This window comes from Gavia stellata, chromosome 4, assembly GCF_030936135.1.
Source record: "Gavia stellata isolate bGavSte3 chromosome 4, bGavSte3.hap2, whole genome shotgun sequence".
In the NCBI taxonomy this organism is placed as follows: domain Eukaryota; kingdom Metazoa; phylum Chordata; class Aves; order Gaviiformes; family Gaviidae; genus Gavia; species Gavia stellata.
In genome coordinates, this window is record NC_082597.1 from 25,104,776 (window position 1) to 25,121,880 (window position 17,105).

The window sequence follows — 17,105 nt, forward strand, 5'->3', positions numbered from 1 at the left end:
TATATAAGTCTCTATACAGTTTATTTTTACAAGCCTACAGAAATAATGGAAACACTTTACTAATTGACTCACAACATTTTTAAAACACATTTCAATGACACAATGCATGGGCATTACAGCATTTTTACATCACCCCTGGTTTCAGAACACAAGACAGCATTACACAAAGCAGGAGCATCCAGTTTAAATACAGACCTGCACTAGTGGCAGGTATTTAGCAAAATTGGGCTAATAGTTTCTATGCTCTGAATACACAAATGTATGTGTAAGTTCCCCTTGAAGTTTAGCTAACTCTGAACTGAATAAAAGAGCTAAAGCAGAATATATATAATCAATAAAAAATATTTGAAAAGCTAAACACCCTAGCTTCAGTCTAAAAGCATAGTTCTTAACAACCGTCAGTTTTTCTAGACTTTAATTTTAATCCTTTCTCTCCCACATCAAAATAATGAAGTCTTTTTACCTTCACTTTTGCTGTCACCCATTGCCATTATGTCCTACAAAGTAAAAGGTCAGTGGCAAAGCTCTCCTGTAGATTCGCAGCACAACATGTCATTACAGAGTGACTCACTATAGCTAGCACTAAGTCTCTACTTAACTGGAGTCAGTCCCATTTCAGTGTCTAGGTTTAAAGGGATCATTGCAGCCTTAACATATCCACTGCAGGTCTGTTACGAGCTGGGTCTTTGGCTTGAGTGAATCTTAGCATCGCAATTCACACCAGCTGTGAATCTGGTCCTGGCAAACCAAGGGGTTTTTGTGGGGTTACCATGAAGAAATGTTCAGAGATAACAGGAAATTACAAACAACAGAGAACACCCCAGCAGATTATAACGCGTAGAGGCATGTTAATGTTTAAAGTAATTCAGGGCAGTATCAAGAAGGGGGCCTGGCTAAGGGCCAGATTCAGACTTCCTTACTCAGTTGAGTATCCTCTCCACATAGCCTTGCTGATGTTAGCCAAACTGCTACAGCAGTAGGGTACTGTGTAATGTGAGCAATGAAGTCTGGCCACAAATGATCGATATAGACACTAGTCAGAGTAAAAAAAGTGTTTTAGACCCACATGTGTGTTTCTTCCTAATTTCTTTGTCCATGCTCTGGAATGGTATTCAGTTCAACACATCATACGAAAGCCTCAAAAGAAAATTATTTTAGTATATTCCCTGAGTCAGAGAGAGATGTAGGGAATTTCTTGGTTTTATCATCAATTCAATGAAGGCATACATTGTTTGTTACATTGAAAGGCTGTGTGGAAGACAGATAGGTCTTTGATGAAATACATATGCTCACACATGAACGTGGACCAATGAGTAACTGCAAATGGACATACCACAAACTGACAGGATGGCATGTTATGGATGCTAAATTAACCAGTAAGCAGTGGTTCTTTACACTATGTCACCTCCAGAGAGGTTCCCATCTGAAGCTGAAGGCTGCAAGCCAAAACATTGCTGGTGAGTAGAGTTCTTAATCTTCTCCTCCCCTGCACAGGGAGACACATGCTGGCAGTGGGATCTGCCAGCCTGCTGCTGTTTCCCAGTCACTTGGGTGACTGGGCAAGAGCGGTAGGAGAGCAGAGCTACCAGACCTGTGTAGTTAGCAGGGCAGAAAGCAAAGACCGGCAGCAGCCCCAAAGGCAGCAGTGATGCCAAGCAGCAAGGCTGCCTGCTTCCCAAGGGATCAGAGCAAGAGGAGAAGAGCTCCCCCATCGCCTGCCAGGGCAGGAGCACTGCGGGGTGCCAGCTGCCAGCACCACTCTCAGCGCTCAGGAGCCCCTCACCTAAACACATACATTCTGCTGGTTGGCTGGCACTGTGGGAAAATGAATGTTTAACCCAATGACTGGCAATTGCAGACATTTTCAGTCAAACAGTACCTTTGAAACTGATGGCACAAAACTACCACTGGAAATACTGATACCTCTAGAAGAAACATGGATCAAATTAGGCCTTGAAATACTGAAATATACATTTTTTTAAAGTGTGCACTAATGTATAACGCACATTATCTACGCAGAAGCAGTGGGATCAGTGAGTCGGGGTGTATGTGGATCTGGGCACGGTGCTGCTGCTGCTCACACAAAATGCCATTTGACTTCAGCAAGAGCTTCAGCAAACAGTTTGTGATCCCTGGTCCACAGGAAAACTCTCCTCATCTCCATATGTTAAATCATACAGCCCCAAAACAAAGAGGCTCTGTGTCTTTTTTAAGCCTCTACATGGATGAATCATTGTACAGTTTTATTCGACTTTTTTACTCAGGTAAAGCTTCCACTGTCGCGGCAGAAGCTTTATCTGTTGAAGGTATGAGTAAAATGTGAGTTAAGACTAAAGGAGATGGTAAAAAAGGAGATGGTAAAAGAGAGGGGGCTGCTTTCAAAATGTTTAATGTCTGAAGCAATTCCAAGAGTGGGAGGTGAAGAAAACTGAATAAAACTACTTAATCAACAATGCCTTTTCCCTTCGTAATAAAAACTTGCTAAGAAGTCTTAGTGGCACCATTTCTTATTTCCTTGCACTGCCTCAGAAGACTTTAGTGTGTGGTATAAAGCAGAAGAAACTGCACAGCTCCTAAGAGGAAGACATAAAACTTTTGTTTTCTTGACCTACTGAACACAGCATGAACCCAGCACTCCATTATCCTTTGGTCAGGCAATTCACAAAATATTCCCGTCCAGCCCTTGTAACACTGACACATGAATCTCTGCCTCATGGCTTCAATACTCTCCGGGCTGGGTTCACCGGTCACCTGGAACCTGGGGCCCCTCTCTGAGCGACGGGCTCGGATCTTAAAATTACTGGGTGACAAATGGAGGTAAGCAGAAGAGTCGCTATTTTTGCGGATACATCTTCCATTCTTCTTGCACAGGACTTTGCTACAGAGTTTGGCTGCTGAGGTCACATTAATGACGTAATGTCCTAAGGGTCCATCAATGTACCGTTTCACAGTTGAACAGCTCTCCTGTAGAGAATAAAAGACCATGACACATTTCTCAGTAGCTAGCATTATGTCCAGATTTATTATATCTAAGAAAATGCTAGCACAAACTCTTCTTGGCTAAAGTAACCTGTTGAGATAAATCTTGTGGGATTTACATACTGGAGTAATGTATTGGGTTTAAGCGAATTTACTTCCATGGGTAAGATTAGCAAAATATTAACCTTCACTCCATTGTCTATTTGGGTGCTTGGTAGCAACATACAGTATTAGACTAGGGAGGAGTCCTAGTAAACACAGTGTTTATATGCTAATCTGAGACTAACTAGTTACTTAAGTAGAGATTTCTGGTAACTGCTGACAAGGAGCAGTGCATGGGACTAACAGGTTTTAAAGCACATATTTAGTCACTGCTTTGGTCCTGATCTCTCCAACTCCTTCAATTTACTAGGAGACACATCACTTCCAGAAATCAACATAGAAGTTGCTGCAATTGTGGCTAGAAAGTTCCAGTTCAGATTTTCCTCCTCCTCTGCCCATGTCACTGGTGCTTTGCCAGAGACTTGAGGAGGAGGAGAGCGGACTGCATGAAAAGTGGAGAGGTCACCAAAGCCCAGCCCAGGTTCAGGAGCGGGGGCTAACCTGCTGTGCCTCCTGTGAAACCCCAGTTCAGCCTCCTGCTTCCTCCATCACTTCAAGAAGGATTATTTGTGAAAGCCTGAGGAATCTGGGAGGAGGAAGTCGGCCTTTTCTTGTAGTAGCATCATTTTCCATCTGTCATTTCAACACAAACCCCACCAGCAAACAGAGAAAATACCCCCCCTCCAGACTCCATTCCTTCTCTGTTGATCTGTACAAATGACCGTAGCTACAAAGTAGAACACTGTAAACCAAGCTGTGCTTATGTTTGTATGTTATTATTTCGAAACATGTCTTTCTTCTAACCTGGACTCGATTATTCCAAGCTCCTACAAATAACCTGCCCAAAGCAATGTGCTCTGAAGCAACAGGGCTTTTCAGCCTGAAGAAAGTATAGAACTAATGAGACCTGAAAGTAGTACTGAGACATCATCCTCAGTCGCTGGCTGCTGACAGCAATAAAGATGGATAGGTGCTACAGAGGTTGTGGTGGCAGAGAAGAGTTATTGAGGTGATTCCTAAATACTAATAAACCAATACATCCTACCTTTGAGCTGGCATATTGCATACTGCCCCAGAGAACAACTCCAGCTGCCCCCAAGGCTGCACTTTCACCAATGGTATTGACCAGATCCGTCTGAAAAAGAAGGCCAAAACCAGACATCAGAAAACCAAAAATACAAAAATATAAAAGTAGAAAAGCACTAGGATTTGAGCATCTCACCATCACTGGAAGTGTTCAAAAAACGTGTAGACATGGCACTTTGGGACATGGTTTCGTGGGCATGGTGGTGTTGGGTTGATGGTTGGACTCGATGATTTTAAAGATCTTTTCCAACCTTAGTGATTCTGTGATTCTGTGATCACTTTTTTTTTCCCCAGAGGAGACATCAGTCCTGTGGTATATTCTTCACAATAAGATCACTATTTTGTTTAGAAAGCTCTTCTGTGTATCTCTAAAGGCTTGCATAGATTGCACTCATGAGTGGGACTACTAAATAACGAAATCATGATAGTTTATTCACAAGGGATCCTCTAACAAAACTGGTGGAGTAAGAATTGAATGATCTATTTTATCCACCAGTCTTTGAAGGATTACCATACCTATCTAGGCACCATTTTTGGCAAGTGATGATAAGTATGATCACACATCATTGGATCACCCTTACGGTGTCTAATTGCAGTTGATAGACTTTAGGCAGGTGTCTAACTTGTGCTGCTTTAGCCATACCAACACAGTTACAGAGCTGCTGTTCCTAACAGCGTGAATGCCATTATTCCAGGAAACATATCTTTGAAAAAACAGCCTCTCCCAGTGCTGCATAATGCCAAATGGGGAAAAAAATCCCCACACATTTGCATGCTGACTTAACCATGTTCACTTTTAGAGCTGCACCAATAAGCAGTGGAGTTGTAGCAATAGCAGTAACACAGCCCTACCAGACCACAGATTGTGTGTAGAACAGGATTCACTGGTGCCTTGCCAACAACATAGCAATGTATCTTCCAAGTGTCTTAAAGCCATTCCCTGAGACTGTGAATATCATATCAAGAGAAATGCAATTAAATCTTAGCAAATATCGAGGAAGGATCTTCCTCCACCCCCATATTTCAAGCCATGATCAATTACATCTAAAGCCATTTCTACCTACAGTAATTGATTAGAAAGTAATTCCTGATCAGTGTTTGTAAAGACAGATATTACAATATTTCTCATTTTGATGAAGAAACAGCAAATTCCTTTAAAAAGTTTGTGATTGTCTTTGATACAGTCTTTTCACCTCTTTTTAGGAGAAAACAATGCAAAAGACCAGCCAAATTATCACAGTATGGTGGTGGCATCTTAGAAACGCAAAATGATAGAGTGGAAGAACCATGTTATTCTTGTTAATTACTACTAAATAATTTATTTCACTGTGTAAGTGGGCCTGTTGATTTACCAATGTATAGTTAAGGAGTCCCCATTCCTGAAACATTTATGGCCCGAGACATATAAAAGAAGGCACAAATAAATGCCTTGGGAAAGGGAGATTCTGCTGAAGAGTTGAAGACAGTTACAGAGAAGTCAGAGCAAGCAGTGACTTTGACCCTTAGCTAAAAGGTTGGACAAAAACAGTGCAGGAAAACCTGCAGAAGTCTGAAAGAGTAGAGCCTGCCTACTGGCTCTTAGTGTAGGGTTCAGAGTGATATAATATATAATTGGTCTTGCCTGAAGTTCGTGTTGCTGCTGATCTTCCAAGCAGTCTTTTAGAGAATGTCATTACTCTTAGAAGTACATAGCCCGGTGCTAGTTTCATAAAAGGATAGTGGTGTGGGCTGCAGGCATTACTTTCATGAGGGAAATGGTGGTGTTTTTTACCTATGGGAATTAATTTATCAGTGAAAAAAGAAAAAGTATGTGAGTTAAAGATCAAAATATCAAATGTTAAGAGAATGTGAAACACAGTCTGACTTCTTGGTAATGAGGGTTCCCAGGCTTTCCTCATCTGCAAAGCATTTTATGAAGATTACCCAGATTCAAAGGCTGGACTGTGATTCTACATTAGTCGCATGATGGTTGAGTGATTTAGCACTAACACAGTTCAGATCTCATTAAGAAATTAATGAAACCTTTACAGACAGCCAAAATAAATAATCAAGAGATATTTAGCATTGCTGGATGAACTAAGACCTGAGCAAAACCCAAAATAAAGATTTTGTTAGTAATATGCTTTTGGAGTTAGGGTGCTTGACCAGGAGTCATTAAATCCAGTTTTTATTCCCTCATATTCCACAGCTTTCTTCCGTTACCTGTAGATTCAGATCCTCAAAGGGATTTCAGTACTTCATGTCTAATTCATATGGATATAAAATAATCAAATCCAAGAGCATAACCCTTAAAGTTCACCTGGTCCTCTGGGTGTGTGAAGTCCAATGGCACTGATAGCTTCACAGCTGAAGTTCCCGAGGCACTTAAGCTTCCACTTTTGTCCACACCTAGAATCACCACCTTGCCAATGCTGAGAAACTCAGCACTTTTCTCAGGCTAAGGCCAAAATATGGCATTTGATTGGAAGATACATTCCCCTAGGGATGCTTAAAGGACATTTACAGCACTGCACAGGTGTTGGATGCTGGTGAAAACAGCAGCTCACTGCAAAAAAAATCGTATGGGATTTCGTGTAAACACTCTCCTCACACCTTACATTTCCTCTTCTTGTATTCTTTAATCCAAAGGTTGAGTGCTAAGAGTCCTCCCCCCGAGGAAAGAGAATTAGAAAGTCATGGGCTGAATTTTTCTCTCTTCCCCCATGTTTAAAAGGTACATCACCTCCAGATAACCCTCCATCAGGGGTTATCTTCACTGTGAGGTTACGGACAACATTTAGAGGGGTGCCATTTCTCTTTCTGATGCCGTTTCACCTTGTACTAATTCAATGAAAGTTCAAAGGAGAGCAAGAGAAACAAGTGGGAACCTGACTACAGCTTATGATTAATTCAACTTAATAATTAGCTAACTTGCCCACAAGGAAGGAAATAAGGTTTCTGACTCTCATTTCTATGCATAGTTACGTCTTTTACTGAATGACTGACTCATGTTCAGTACCTCAAAAGCCATCAGCACAGATGGGCTCTTCCCTGAATAACCTATGAACAGGAGGTTGCACCCTTTCTTTTATTTTTCTCTCTCTTACTCTTTGGTGGTTTGATTCCCTAGCTCTTTCCTTGTGTCTAACACAGGGTGCTGGATTCATCCTGAGCAGGCTGGGAAGAGAACTGAGACGAGAGTTCCTGTGCCAGAGGTGGGTGATCTGACCACCGGACAGTCACACAAAGAGGGACGCACCACCACCAACCCTCCCCTGCCACAGACAGGGTTAACGAAATAAATGTCTCATGCCCAATTAATGTATTTTGAGAAAAGGAAACATAAATGCCTCTAATAACGGCTGAGAGTGGCAAATCGGGAGCAGAGATAGGGAGGTGCATCCCTGAAAGCCCAAGTGAGGCACACGAGCTCCACCCATGGCCTCAGACACAGCAGTCCTGGTTTGGGGACTGAACTTGGCGCCGCTCCTCACACAGCACTGCTTGGCATTAGTGGGGGCTCATTGGCATGGCTCTGCCGTGTGAGTGTAAGAAGTACCTCATATGGAAAAAAACATGCACGTTTAAAAAATTTTGGTCATCATGTTAAATATAACCATCTTGGCATTTCTCTAGGTGGGGAATCCTGTTTCATTCGTTGTATCAGATCCTCGTCCATCCATGTTAGAGGACTGTCCTGAAGAGACAACATTATGGGTTAGCTGCCACTTAGGCATCTGGTATTTCTCCATGTGATAAACAAGTCAACAAAGCCTCTCCCTTTCTGATGCTCATTCTCGTTCAAGCTTTTGGGGGCAGTGTGCAAGAACCAAAGATCCTCAAGATTATGCTGGGCTATCTCCAAGCGGACAGATGATTTGGCAGAGAGGAGGAAGCTCCAATTCCTATCAATGCTTCTCCATATTTTGATCAGCCAAGTCACTGCATTGGACAGTAAAAAAAATAGGAGGTGAGTTAAGCTGTTTCGGTTTTGGTGCTTGAGAGGAAACAGGACAGTCAGTTCTAGTTACACGTTGAGGAAAGAAAAGTAAGTACATCTGTAATCTTTCCTTTAAATTTTGAACAGTCTTAGTTTCAGACATGCTTTTTCTATATTCAGGAATGATAGTGCAAGCCTGACGTGGTTGCAGGGAGTGGTCTCTGTATACATGCACACCTGGTTCATCTGTAGGTGAACAAGAGAAGTTGTTATCCATTATTCATTATTTGTTAGTTGTCATCCTGCTTTATTAATGACTTCAGCCATCTAGTCAGGAAGCACAGATGCTACTGTGCAACTTCCTTCTCCCACACAGTTAGTAGTGAATTGTCAAGGCAGATAAGGCAAGTTTCTAAATACCCTGCAGATGGCAAACTGCTTATATACATTTCTACCAAATATAGAAAACTTTCATAATGATCAGGATCCAAATTCAGAGTTTATAAACCGTTTCCAAGAAAAAATGCAGGATGAGTCTCTCAGATACCTTATGCACAACTCACCTGATTTCCAGGTGCGGGCAGGGTGGAAGGTACAGCAGCATAGCTGCAGCATCCTGGGTCTTTCGTCTTTCTGAAGGTCTGCTAGACTTGTGTCTCTCCCTCAGTGCTTCTCACTCACAACCATTCTTTCTATTTTCTTCCATTGTGATATTTACTGTGTTTTTCATACTGTGTACAGAAGGGCTTATACACAAGGCTTGAATGTGTCAGGATTAATTAATTCTGTTGAATCAGAACGCCACAGCTCTTGCACAGCTTGATGGAGGAGGACAGTGGTTCTCCTGGCCCAGTCCCTGTCAGAGCTCAGCTATCTATTAGCCTGCTATCCCAATTTTTGTATGGCCATTTAGCCTCGAAGTCATTGTACTACACTGGCTCCTTTCCTTGTCACATTCACTCACATTGTTGCTGGAGCTCGGAGGTTTCATGCCTTGTTTGCAGGTTTGTGAGCTTCTCATAGGGGCATGTCATGTGTCAAATGAGAAACTCCAGTCTAGTCTAAAATCTGAACACACAAAACCATATTTAAAATATCTTGGTGGCTTCAGGGCTATGAATGAAAACAAGAACTTTATTTTCCTGATCATTCCTATTCAGAGTTTTCTTAAGTGCAACTCTGCAAGTTCCTGGCAGTCCCCAAGCTGTTCACACAGATGATGTGTATTGTCTGGAGACATCTCGAAGCCTGCCCCATGGCTGCCTGCAGAGCCAGGTGCTGTCCTTATTAGGAAATATGTAGTGGAGCATAACCCAAAGATGTTTCTCTGGCTATGCATGGATCTTCCCTGGCTGTGGAGTTGTAAAGTGATCTTTAAAGCATGCAAAAGTAAATGGCTACATGCAATTGAAAAACAGGCCAGTGAGTTAAAGCGTATAACTTAAGATGAATGTCCCTCCAAACCACCACTGTACTGTTCAGAAAATAACTTAAGGTAAAACAGTAACTTTATACCACCACAGATTTTGAACTCGTGCATAACTGGTAACAGCATGTTAGTTTTTATAGCTTTCAGCAACATTCATGGTGGTTTTATATTGATCAAGGGACTGATTTATATTATAAAAATGTATTATTATAGCCTGCATTTGAAGAACGCTCATTTGTTTCATGGCCTGAGTTCTTCAGTGAAGGCATTTGGGATGAAATCCTGCCTGTACCAACCCCAGTGGCTCTTGCTTTCAGTGGGACCCAGCCTTGCCTATTTGCCCACGATTTCTGAGTCAGCTAGGACCTGCGGTTTCCACATCACACAGAAAACGGCTCCAAAGAGTCCCTGGTTGCTAAAAATAAGGCAGACCGAATTCATGATTGCTTCTATGTACCATGTGCTTTGGGGCACAGCCTGAAACACTTCCCAGGCTGTGGGAGCTCCACCACGCCTCCCCAGCTCCCCGCTCCAGGCTGAAGCCACATGCAGCCTGTGGTTTGCTGGACTGACCATTGCCTTTTCCCTTGCCCTTTCTCTCCCTTTTGCTGTTCTGGTTTGAGTCAAGAACTTGTCTCTGGCAGCAGCAAAAGCAAGCTCTTGCGTAAACCAAAGGGATGGAGCACCCCCAGATAGCTCTTAGCCATCGAGGGGTTGTTTTCATGAGCTCCCTGCCCCAGATTTCCTCCCCTCTCGTGGAACTGAAAGCAATCAAAGCAAAACTTTCGACACTTGGGACAACTACTGGAGAAATCAATAAGCATTTATGTCTCCCAATTATGTGCATAAACAAAGTCAGAGCCGTAATCATCCTTACATATCCAGAAAGTCTGGGATTTGCATGCATATAGCTTTACCATCAATGTTGTGGCCACCGTATATTTATTGCACTTTATCATTGGTTGAAGGAACATTGCGTGACTCAAAAACTTGGTTTCCTTATTAAAAGCACTGTACAGTGTTAGCACTAAATGTTCCATCATGAAGATATTTGAACGTGTTGTACCTCTGAAAAGCAAGATGGCCAGTTCTCATCATGCAAGGAGTTAGGAACTCCAGGCCAGACTAGTTTACTTGACTGGTTTATTTCTATACTGAATGAATTTACATTTGGATAAAGAAACAAAAAAGCCCTGAGGCTCCTTTCTCATGAAAGTTTATCTTTCCATTACACTAATTAGTTTTAAACGTCATGAAAATTTGTGAAGTTCATTTCACAAGCTGTCCTGAAGAATTAAAATATCAGACTGAATTACTTCCTTAAGGAAATTATTTCTTTGCACTTTCTTTCTAAATTACCCTCATTAAAAATATACAATGTTATCCTACAGAGGTAGATGAAAGCACTGCAATATTAACTATCGAAAGGAGTAAGACTATTGCACTGTGACTACAGCACTTCCTTATAGGGGGGCTGTCTTAAATATGAAAAACAAATGCATAAATGCTTTTATACAAGGAAAACTTCCAGAAAATACTTTTTCTAAAAGGCTGTTTCTAAACTACATTTCTAAAGAAGCCTGTCTGCTTACCTCTGTTAAAACATGGAAAGTATAGGCATAAAATGGTCTGGAGTAAACAAAAACAGGCAAAACGTAGTCTTTCCTAGCAATTGAGGCAACACGTATTGCCTCCTTAACCCGATAGTGAACAAACTTCAGCGCATTTGGACTTGACTTCAGTATATAATCCAGGTATATAGAAGGGTAGAGAGCAGTGCTTTCCTTCCAGAGCCAAAGCAGGAGGTCATTGCGGGAAGACTCAATGGGTGGACATTTCCCCGTGTATGTTTGGGGGTGTTCTTTGTAATCATAATTGTAGCAGTCTGGGTAAAGATAGTAACCCCACAAACCATTTGGTCTCATATGCTCAGCCAGAAGGATAGTGTTGTTCATAAAACTCTTGCCAGCATTTTCAAATTCCTCTTTAGCCACTTTCCTAATTTTGTCCTCTGACCACTGAGGATGACGTCTCCTAACCATCTCAAGAGATTTATTTCTATAAATGCTTTTATTGCCCCAGTTCCTATCCCACTGTGGTCTCCAGTTTTCCCAGTCTATGACTGCAAGTCCCTGAAATTTCTTCATCGGTATACAATAGTCAATGTCAGACTTTGCCTTATTAAGGTGTTTGATAAGACTTTCGTTCTGGGGCACCCCTCCATTGACAGGATCTCCGTTATCTGAATAGTAGGGATAGTATCCCAAATGAGTGTGATAGAAGATTGTCACATTGGATCCACTCAAAGTCTCATTGGTGTTGGATGCAATGTCAAAAACACTGAGATCCAGGTCCACCTTGTACCGCAGCCTGCACTGCTCAGTCGGTGCGTTCCAAACAACCATGAAGGGCTTGTGCAGAACCAGAGGGGCCCGTGCCGGTTTCAGCAGCTGAGCATCAACCATAGTAAGCAGCGCCATCACTGCTAACCATTTGACCCAAACATCCATGGCACCTTTTTTTCTGGGAAATTGTTACGATGTGTCCTTGAAAACAAAAACAAGAGAAGAGATGTTAGAAGGGCAGTAGCCAACCTGGAGGCAGATAGGACGACAGAGGGATGTCTTTTGGTTTGATTTGCTTCTGTTAACATTATACCCAGGGCAAACAGAGAAAAATGCAAAACTGTGATCTTGTAAAAATTAAGTCTAATTTCAAATGCTTTGAAAGACTTTTTGATAGACTTCACTGTCCAGAACTGATGCTCAGCTTTTTTTTTGCTTTCCTTTTCACCCAGGCACCTCCCACAGTTGGTTCAGACCTTTCCTTAACACTTATTTGCTTCCTGATATCTACAAAAAATTAGTTAATAAAAGAATAACTTAAAACAACAGTATAAAAAAGAACATGCTGCTCATTTGAAATTCCAGCTTCCAAGCATGTTCTGTTATGGTCAGACTTGCCTAGATCATCACAGTGGGGCTAAGGCCTTCTTTACTATCTGTATATGCTAATGGTCACAATAGAAAAGGTAATTTAAACAAAAGGCAGACACTTCTACCTCACACAGATTAATCAAGAGAGCTCACAAATGCTGCAATTTTCAGCATATCTGAAAAAAGTGTATTCTTATCTATCCCTGAATTTAATTTTCATTTTCTAAATGAATAGATGCAATAGTGATAATCAATCTGCAGGCTAGAAGGGTGATACTCTTAACGACTTAGTGGTTTAAGTTGCTTATTATACTGAAAGCAAATTAAATATCAATATGTTGAAGAAAATAAATTATGTTAAAGAAAATAAATTAGATTAAGCAGATCTGAACTAGCTGGAAAAGCATGTTGTATCTTTGAAAAAGGGACCTAGTCTGTAGAATTGGGGGCTTATCAGTATTAAATTTTCCTTTCAGGGTCTGCTGTTTTCCCTGACAGTCACACTGTCTTGGGGACTACTGGTAGTCTGGGAGCTGCCAGATCTGCAGGGCTGCTGGTACCCCAGGCACCCACACCCCCACTTTGCACCCCATGGGGCAGCTGTGAAGTCAGACCCAAGTTATCCTATCATAATTAGCCTAACTTCACTTGTCCCTGGTATTTTCTCGCTCAGTTAACACCACTTAATCACTTAACTCCTGTCCTAGACAAGGAGAGCTCTTCACAGAGAATCACAGAATCATTAAGGTTGGAAAAGACCTGTAAGATCATCAAGTCCAATCATCAACCCAACACCACCATGCCCACTAAACCATGTCCCAAAGTGCCACGTCCACATGTTTTTTGAACACCTCCAGTGATGGTGACTCCACCACCTCCCTGGGCAGCCTCCATTTGCTCACAGCTGGGATCACTAGGTTTCTTGCTTTCCAAACCAGTACAGACAAAACACTACTCTAAATACTAGATCTTGTAGTTCTCCTTAAATATTGCCTTTTCATCTGCAATGGGATGCCAAATCTACAGGAAGGCTGCAGGTGATACCAAAGAAACAATTTAGTTAGCATACAAAGAACAGACCCTTTTTGTGCTAACTTTGTACAGATAAGTTAAGAAGATACTGCATCACATAAACTGAAATATGCATTAGTTTTCCTGGAAAAGGGCTGGCTGTGGTCACTGGCTGTATTGGGTTATGTTGATGTTGTTTACCTTGAGATAAACAGTATACTGAGGTATAGCACCTTGGAGGAGCTTCTGGGTCTCCTGATAATGACTGATATACAACCTTGAGACTTGGTATTGTTTACACACCAAACAGCAAAGTCAGTGAAATGCCCCAAATGGGTGTCCTAAGGCTGACCTACCTCATTATAATGTTAAAAACCACACCTCTGAGCTAGAAAAGCCCCCAACCCAAATAAGCCCCCTACTCTCTGGGCATGCGTAGTGAATTAAAAGAGAACCGTATCTTTAAGATGAAGTAAGAAAGATACTAAGCAATAGTTAGTTAAGGGGTGGGACCAGTAGGTGTAACTAACTTTGTTAACTGTTTAAATACTTGTCATGATTTCAACCAGGTGTGCATGCTAGGAGGAGAAATCCCCCATGCACCCAGCGCTGCGATAGACCAATGTCAGCTTTCTAAACTACCATTTGGTTTGGAGAGTTTTCTTGGTTACGATTTTCAGTAACACAGGTACCCCTATCCAAATCTGCCAGCAGACTTATTGAAGAAAAAGACTTTTCCATTGCTTGAAAATTTGTTGGCTCTGTTAAGTGATATAATCCAGGATTTCACGCCCTGTCGTTTCTCCTTCCTTGACATTCTTCCATCCTCTGGGTTTGATGTTTCTTTTCCTATCTACTACTGCTCTCCTGATCCTCTGCCTTTCCCTTAAGTCACTACTTCGTCTTTTTGTCTCCTACAGAACAACCTTTCTCTCCTCTACCCCATCTTGTGTTTTTCCATCTTCAGTCCCAGAAAAGCATTGAGTCCCCCCGAGCAGTGGTCTGGTACAAGAACACGTTCCAAAAAGATGGAGAAAGGAAATTTGCCTTAAGCAAAGGCTAGGGGCAGTGAGTGAAGAGCAGGACTGAAAGAAGCCACAACGCAGGACCCCCCAGGAGCAAGCCCTCATTAGCAAGCTAGAGATTTATGCTCCTGTTGTTTCCTCACCTGCTTTGCTTTGCATGCCTAAGTATAGATTTAGCACCCAAGTTTTAAAACTTTGCTCACAATCCTTTAGATCCCATTAAGGATAACATCCTTGAGTGAAATGGGCCATTGCTACAGGCTGCCAAGCTGGTACTAGGTACAAGTGTGCCTGTTGGAAAAGGATGCCAAGTTATTTTCACTCCATTGATCTGCTGGAAGGAACTTTTCTGCTTGCAACTGGTGTATTTTTCTGTTTTCTTGCAGAGTCTTGCATAATCATCTAAGTAATGTCATAGGCTGGAAAAAAAAGAAAAAAAAGCCACCAAAAAATGCCTTTCCCTTCCTGTTTTATACAAACTGATGAATGCATCACAGTACTTTGCACTTCTCCTTTAATGCAACAAACTGACTTAGTAAGTGCTTTTTCATGATTTGGACTGGATTGCTTTGCAGTACATGAGAACTAGCCTATAATATAAACAAAGATTTTCTCAAAAAGTGATAGCTCAGATGAAAGGCGAAGCACAACAGGAAAGAAAGAAAAGACCTTTAGTGATTTTTTGTGTGAGAAAAGATCGAGGAAAAGATTCCAGCTGCCTGTTCCCACAATCCAAATGCTGATACTGTTCAGTCTTGTCTTATTATGAACATCTATTTACATCATTTTGTCACGTATTAATGACTAACACAGTACAGTTCTTGTCTGGATCTGACAGCCCTAGGCATTACAGTACTGCAAATAATAAATCATAACAGAAAAAGGCCTGGAAATATATTATAGTACAGGATAATTTTAAGTTATATTTTTAATTCCTGGCCATTCTTGTCACTGTCCTTGATAGCTTTAAATCACAGAATCACAGAATGATTAAGGTTGGCAGGGACCTCTGGACGTCATCTTGTCCAACCCCCCTGCTCAAGCAGGGTCACCTAGAGCTGGTCACCCAGGACCACGTAAAAAACACCACAAGTGACAAAATGAAAATGTTTATCTCAGGACATGTTGAATAGTTCTTGAGGGTCTTTTGACTGGATTGGCAAACCTTCATTGAATTAGTCACCCAGCTATCCCCGTTAGCCTAGAAAAGGAGCCACCTTTTAGATGGCTAAAACTGCAAAGCATCTTACTTTTCCTGCTACCTTCTGTTGCACACAGGAGACACTCCTGTATGCACAATTCCTTAAAAGGGAGACAATTCCCAAAAAACTGTCTTGTGAAAAAGTTCCAACCCAGTTGCATTAATCTTTGATTATTTCTGATGTTATTGGCATATGGAAATTTAATTACAGGTGCTTAGTTTTGCTTTAAAAAGCCATGTGAAGCCAGGTGAAACAAGTTTCCAAAGAAGCAGGTAAGCCTATAATTCTGAAAAAGGAGAAAATAAATTATCTTTTGTTTCAGAAATGCACAAAAGAACCTCTAAAAAAGAACAAAACAGCTTTTATTACAGTTTCCACTGCTGTATCATTGGACTATGGCCTTTTTAGTTTCATGCATGGGCACTAATTGGACTGCTTTAATCCCTATTTTTTAATGAGCACAGACACTAACGATTCCTTCTTGAAGCTCATTATCAACCTTGATTCAAATCCTCCTGTTTTTCTGATTCAATCACATATTGTCATGGTTAATTTAACTTTGCAAAAATGCACATAGCTTTCTGAGGCACTACAGTGTTTTCAGAGCAGAATCTGTTTTCGGTGTTTCTGCTCTATATTCTAAAAACAAAAATGAATTCTTCATAAGTGAAAGAAGCGGGGGCCTGATCACAAATCCATGGAGGTTGATGAGATATTTTTTATTGTATTCAGGAAACTTTGGACCATGCTCTCGCTGCACAAAGTAACACGTAGTTTTCTATGTGCATCAGCTTCTGCTATGCAGTTTAGGATGAAGAGAGCTTTAACAGGTGTAGTGAAATTCGCCATTTCTTGAATAGAAAAAGTGAGTTCATTTCTGCATATTCCTTTCACCATTTTTGAAAAAGAAACAAGAAAACATTTGCTTTTCCCAAGCAAATTCTATCAACTTAGTCCAGCCTTTATTTCCACTTTGTTTATTGGTCAGAATTCCACTATATTTCCATTTCAAAATAGTTGATAACAGCTGAACTAGACATCTTAATTGCACACTTTGATTCCAAAATAAACAGCGTAAAATTAGCAAAAATACAGACTTGCACACTAAAGAAACTTATTTGCACACCATGTGTTCCAATAGAGCCCAGTCATGTTCTCCAGACGGCCAGCTCTGCTTCTCTGCTGGTTTTTATTGATAATCCCAGTGTTCTTTGCACTGTAACACATGATGTTACAGCTGGTACTTTTGATTATGATTCATATATTGGTCATATAATACCCAGTCAACACAACTTCACCATAGCCAGCAAATGCATTCTCTCATTTTATACTCCTCTGTATGCTGACTTTTCAAGGAAGTACAATCCATACGTTTAACTATAATACCATTCTGTGTTTTCATCTTCTGCGGAGTTT

The 17,105-nt window shown here is 41.2% G+C and overlaps 1 protein-coding gene across 1 annotated transcript; it reads right to left on the bottom strand.

The window, feature by feature from the left end:
• Positions 1 to 2,535: 2,535 nt before the first annotated feature.
• LOC104251104 (hyaluronidase-1) lies at positions 2,536 to 12,025 on the bottom strand. The gene is made up of 3 exons (XM_009813674.2): positions 11,108 to 12,025; positions 4,127 to 4,216; positions 2,536 to 2,964 (listed from the first exon to the last, which is right to left on the bottom strand). The coding sequence occupies exons 1-3, from the start codon at positions 12,023 to 12,025 to the stop codon at positions 2,536 to 2,538; spliced, it is 1,437 nt and encodes a 478-aa protein (XP_009811976.2).
• Positions 12,026 to 17,105: the final 5,080 nt, after the last annotated feature.

What these genes read in the sequence shown, in the direction of transcription:
- LOC104251104 (XM_009813674.2), bottom strand. Translation starts at nt 12,025, where the DNA reads ATGGATGTTTGGGTCAAATGGTTAGCAGTGATGGCGCTGCTTACTATG. An exon ending in CTTTCCATGTTTTAACAGAG is followed by an intron (nt 4,217 to 11,107) that starts GTAAGCAGACAG and finishes CTTCTTTTTCAG; the next exon opens with ACGGATCTGGTCAATACCAT. An exon ending in TGCAATATGCCAGCTCAAAG is followed by an intron (nt 2,965 to 4,126) that starts GTAGGATGTATT and finishes TATTCTCTACAG; the next exon opens with GAGAGCTGTTCAACTGTGAA.